The sequence below is a fragment of the Sinocyclocheilus rhinocerous genome, unplaced genomic scaffold (assembly GCF_001515625.1).
Source record: "Sinocyclocheilus rhinocerous isolate Xijiao unplaced genomic scaffold, SAMN03320098_v1.1 scaffold1938, whole genome shotgun sequence".
NCBI lineage: Eukaryota > Metazoa > Chordata > Actinopteri > Cypriniformes > Cyprinidae > Sinocyclocheilus > Sinocyclocheilus rhinocerous.
The window spans coordinates 2,251,669-2,253,607 of record NW_015629065.1 but is presented as its reverse complement, the minus strand read 5'-3'; the positions used below and the strand labels follow the sequence as shown (position 1 = coordinate 2,253,607).

At 33.4% G+C, this 1,939-nt stretch overlaps 1 protein-coding gene across 2 annotated transcripts in view; it reads left to right on the top strand.

Moving 5' to 3' along the window:
• Nucleotides 1-1,939, top strand: part of LOC107738753 (uncharacterized protein KIAA0513-like) — a 22,909-nt gene that overhangs the window by 16,197 nt on the left and 4,773 nt on the right. The window contains exons 9-10 of one of the 2 annotated variants that reach the window (XM_016550595.1): nt 665-742; nt 1,228-1,257. In XM_016550595.1, the coding sequence (XP_016406081.1) occupies nt 665-742; nt 1,228-1,257 (108 nt within the window). The remainder of the gene's footprint in view (nt 1-664; nt 743-1,227; nt 1,258-1,939) is intronic. The other variant, XM_016550596.1, reaches the window with a different exon arrangement.

Genomic DNA, 1,939 nt, shown 5'->3' with positions numbered 1-1,939 from the left:
ATAATGGTAATAGAAATATAGGAAGAAAAAAAGTTAATTGTCATGAAGATATGACAGTACGTTAAAAAACTTTTTTTGTAATTATTATTAATTTTAGATCTTTAAAATGGTCCTAATTTATGACAATGCAATATATTTTAAAATATAATTAATTTCTGTGATGGAAAAGCTAGGCATTATTCAGTGTTTATTACTCCAGTCTTCAGTGTCACATGATCCTTCAGAAATCATTCTAATATGCTGATTTGCTGCTCAAGAAACTTTCTTTTTATTATCAATGTTGAAAAGAGTTGTAATAGTGTTATGGAAACATTGGTTTTTGTGGGAGATTAATTAAATTTACTAAAATAGTACCATAATATTAAAATATTTTACACTATATATATATAATATATCACTATTTTTTGCATTACAGTAATGTTGTCAGATTACCACAGAAAGTAAGTTTTTGTAAAACAAAACCAAATCTATTTGCAATAAGACCAACTGAAGCAAGAAAGGAGGCCTGGTGGGTTTAATCCACATGAATCTACTTGTCTGTTGACATTTTGAAAGAACTCCAAAGCAGTTTTAACATTGTTCAGGCACTATGTCCAGTCATTTGCCACATATAGATGCTGATGTTACTTTGGTTGCGTCTGTTTCTCTTTGTCTTCTTTAAAAGGCACACTTTGAGGTTTTGGAACGCAGCATTTTTCGATGCCGTCCACTGTGAGAGAAATAAAAGATCCCCCACCACGAGGTGAGAGATTGCAGGGTTTTTCACAGTATACTCTGTAATTCTTATGACTTTTTATAGAGCGCTTCTTTTCTCTTTCTCCTGATATATCGTGCTATTAAACAAAACAGACTTCGCACGGCACCTAATGCACATGTTAGATTGCGTGTTTGTTTAGACTGCGTGTTTGTTTGTGTGTCTGTTAAAGCCAGAGGGAGAGATCGAGAGTTTACTTTGTGTTTGATAGATTGTTAGTGATCTTGAAATAAACTACCCAGAAGTTTCAGCCGAGGTGCGTGACTGTGTGTCCGGTGCATATGACAGTCTTACTGTGTATTTGCAGTCTGGATGAGTCCTGCAGCCTTTCTCTGTGCTCTTATGGTTATTCTTCCACACTGCTCCTCTGCTCATCATCCTCTCTTTCCTTTCTTTCTCTCTGTGGCTCTTTCTCTCTCTCTCTGCATGTGACTTTAACCCTTTATCTCCCTGTGCCTCGCTGCCTCACACAGGCGGACGGCTGAGGAAGAGAAAGATGAAAGGTCTGTCCTTCATTCCGTCTGCTGCCCTGGACATTGCCAGATAGAGACAGGAAAGGCAAAGAAAAGGAGGATTAAAATGGAGAGGGGAAAGTTAGATCGGTTATCCAGCACAGGATAAATTTAGGGGAAAGTGAAGGGAGTTTAGGAAAAAGATGAAACGCAGACAGAATTAGGCTACCGTTTACTCACACTCTGCACAGAAAACTTGGAAATATCAGGGAATTTTTGTGATTTCCAGACTTGAAAAATAATTAAAATGAATAAGAAATATACAAATAAAATCTCAAAATATACACTCTGCAAATTTTTAAATGTCTCTTATACTCACTCAGGCTGCATTTATTTGATCGAAAAAACTGTAAAAACAGTAATTTGTGAAATATTATTACAATTTAAAATAACTTTTTTTCTGTAATAAAATGTAATGTATTCCTGTGATGGTAAAGCTTTATTTTCAACAGTCATTATTAATTATTCTTAATTCTTATTATCAATGAAAATGATTTTGCTGCTTAAAATTTTAGTGAAAACCTTGATATATTATTTTCAGGATTCTTTGATAAATAGAAAAAAAGTTCAGAAGTATGCTTATATATTTATATAAGTATATATTAAAAATTAATTTTTGTTTTTTTGTTTTACAGCCACTTTTGTTCAATTTAATGTCTTTGTTGCTTTTTTA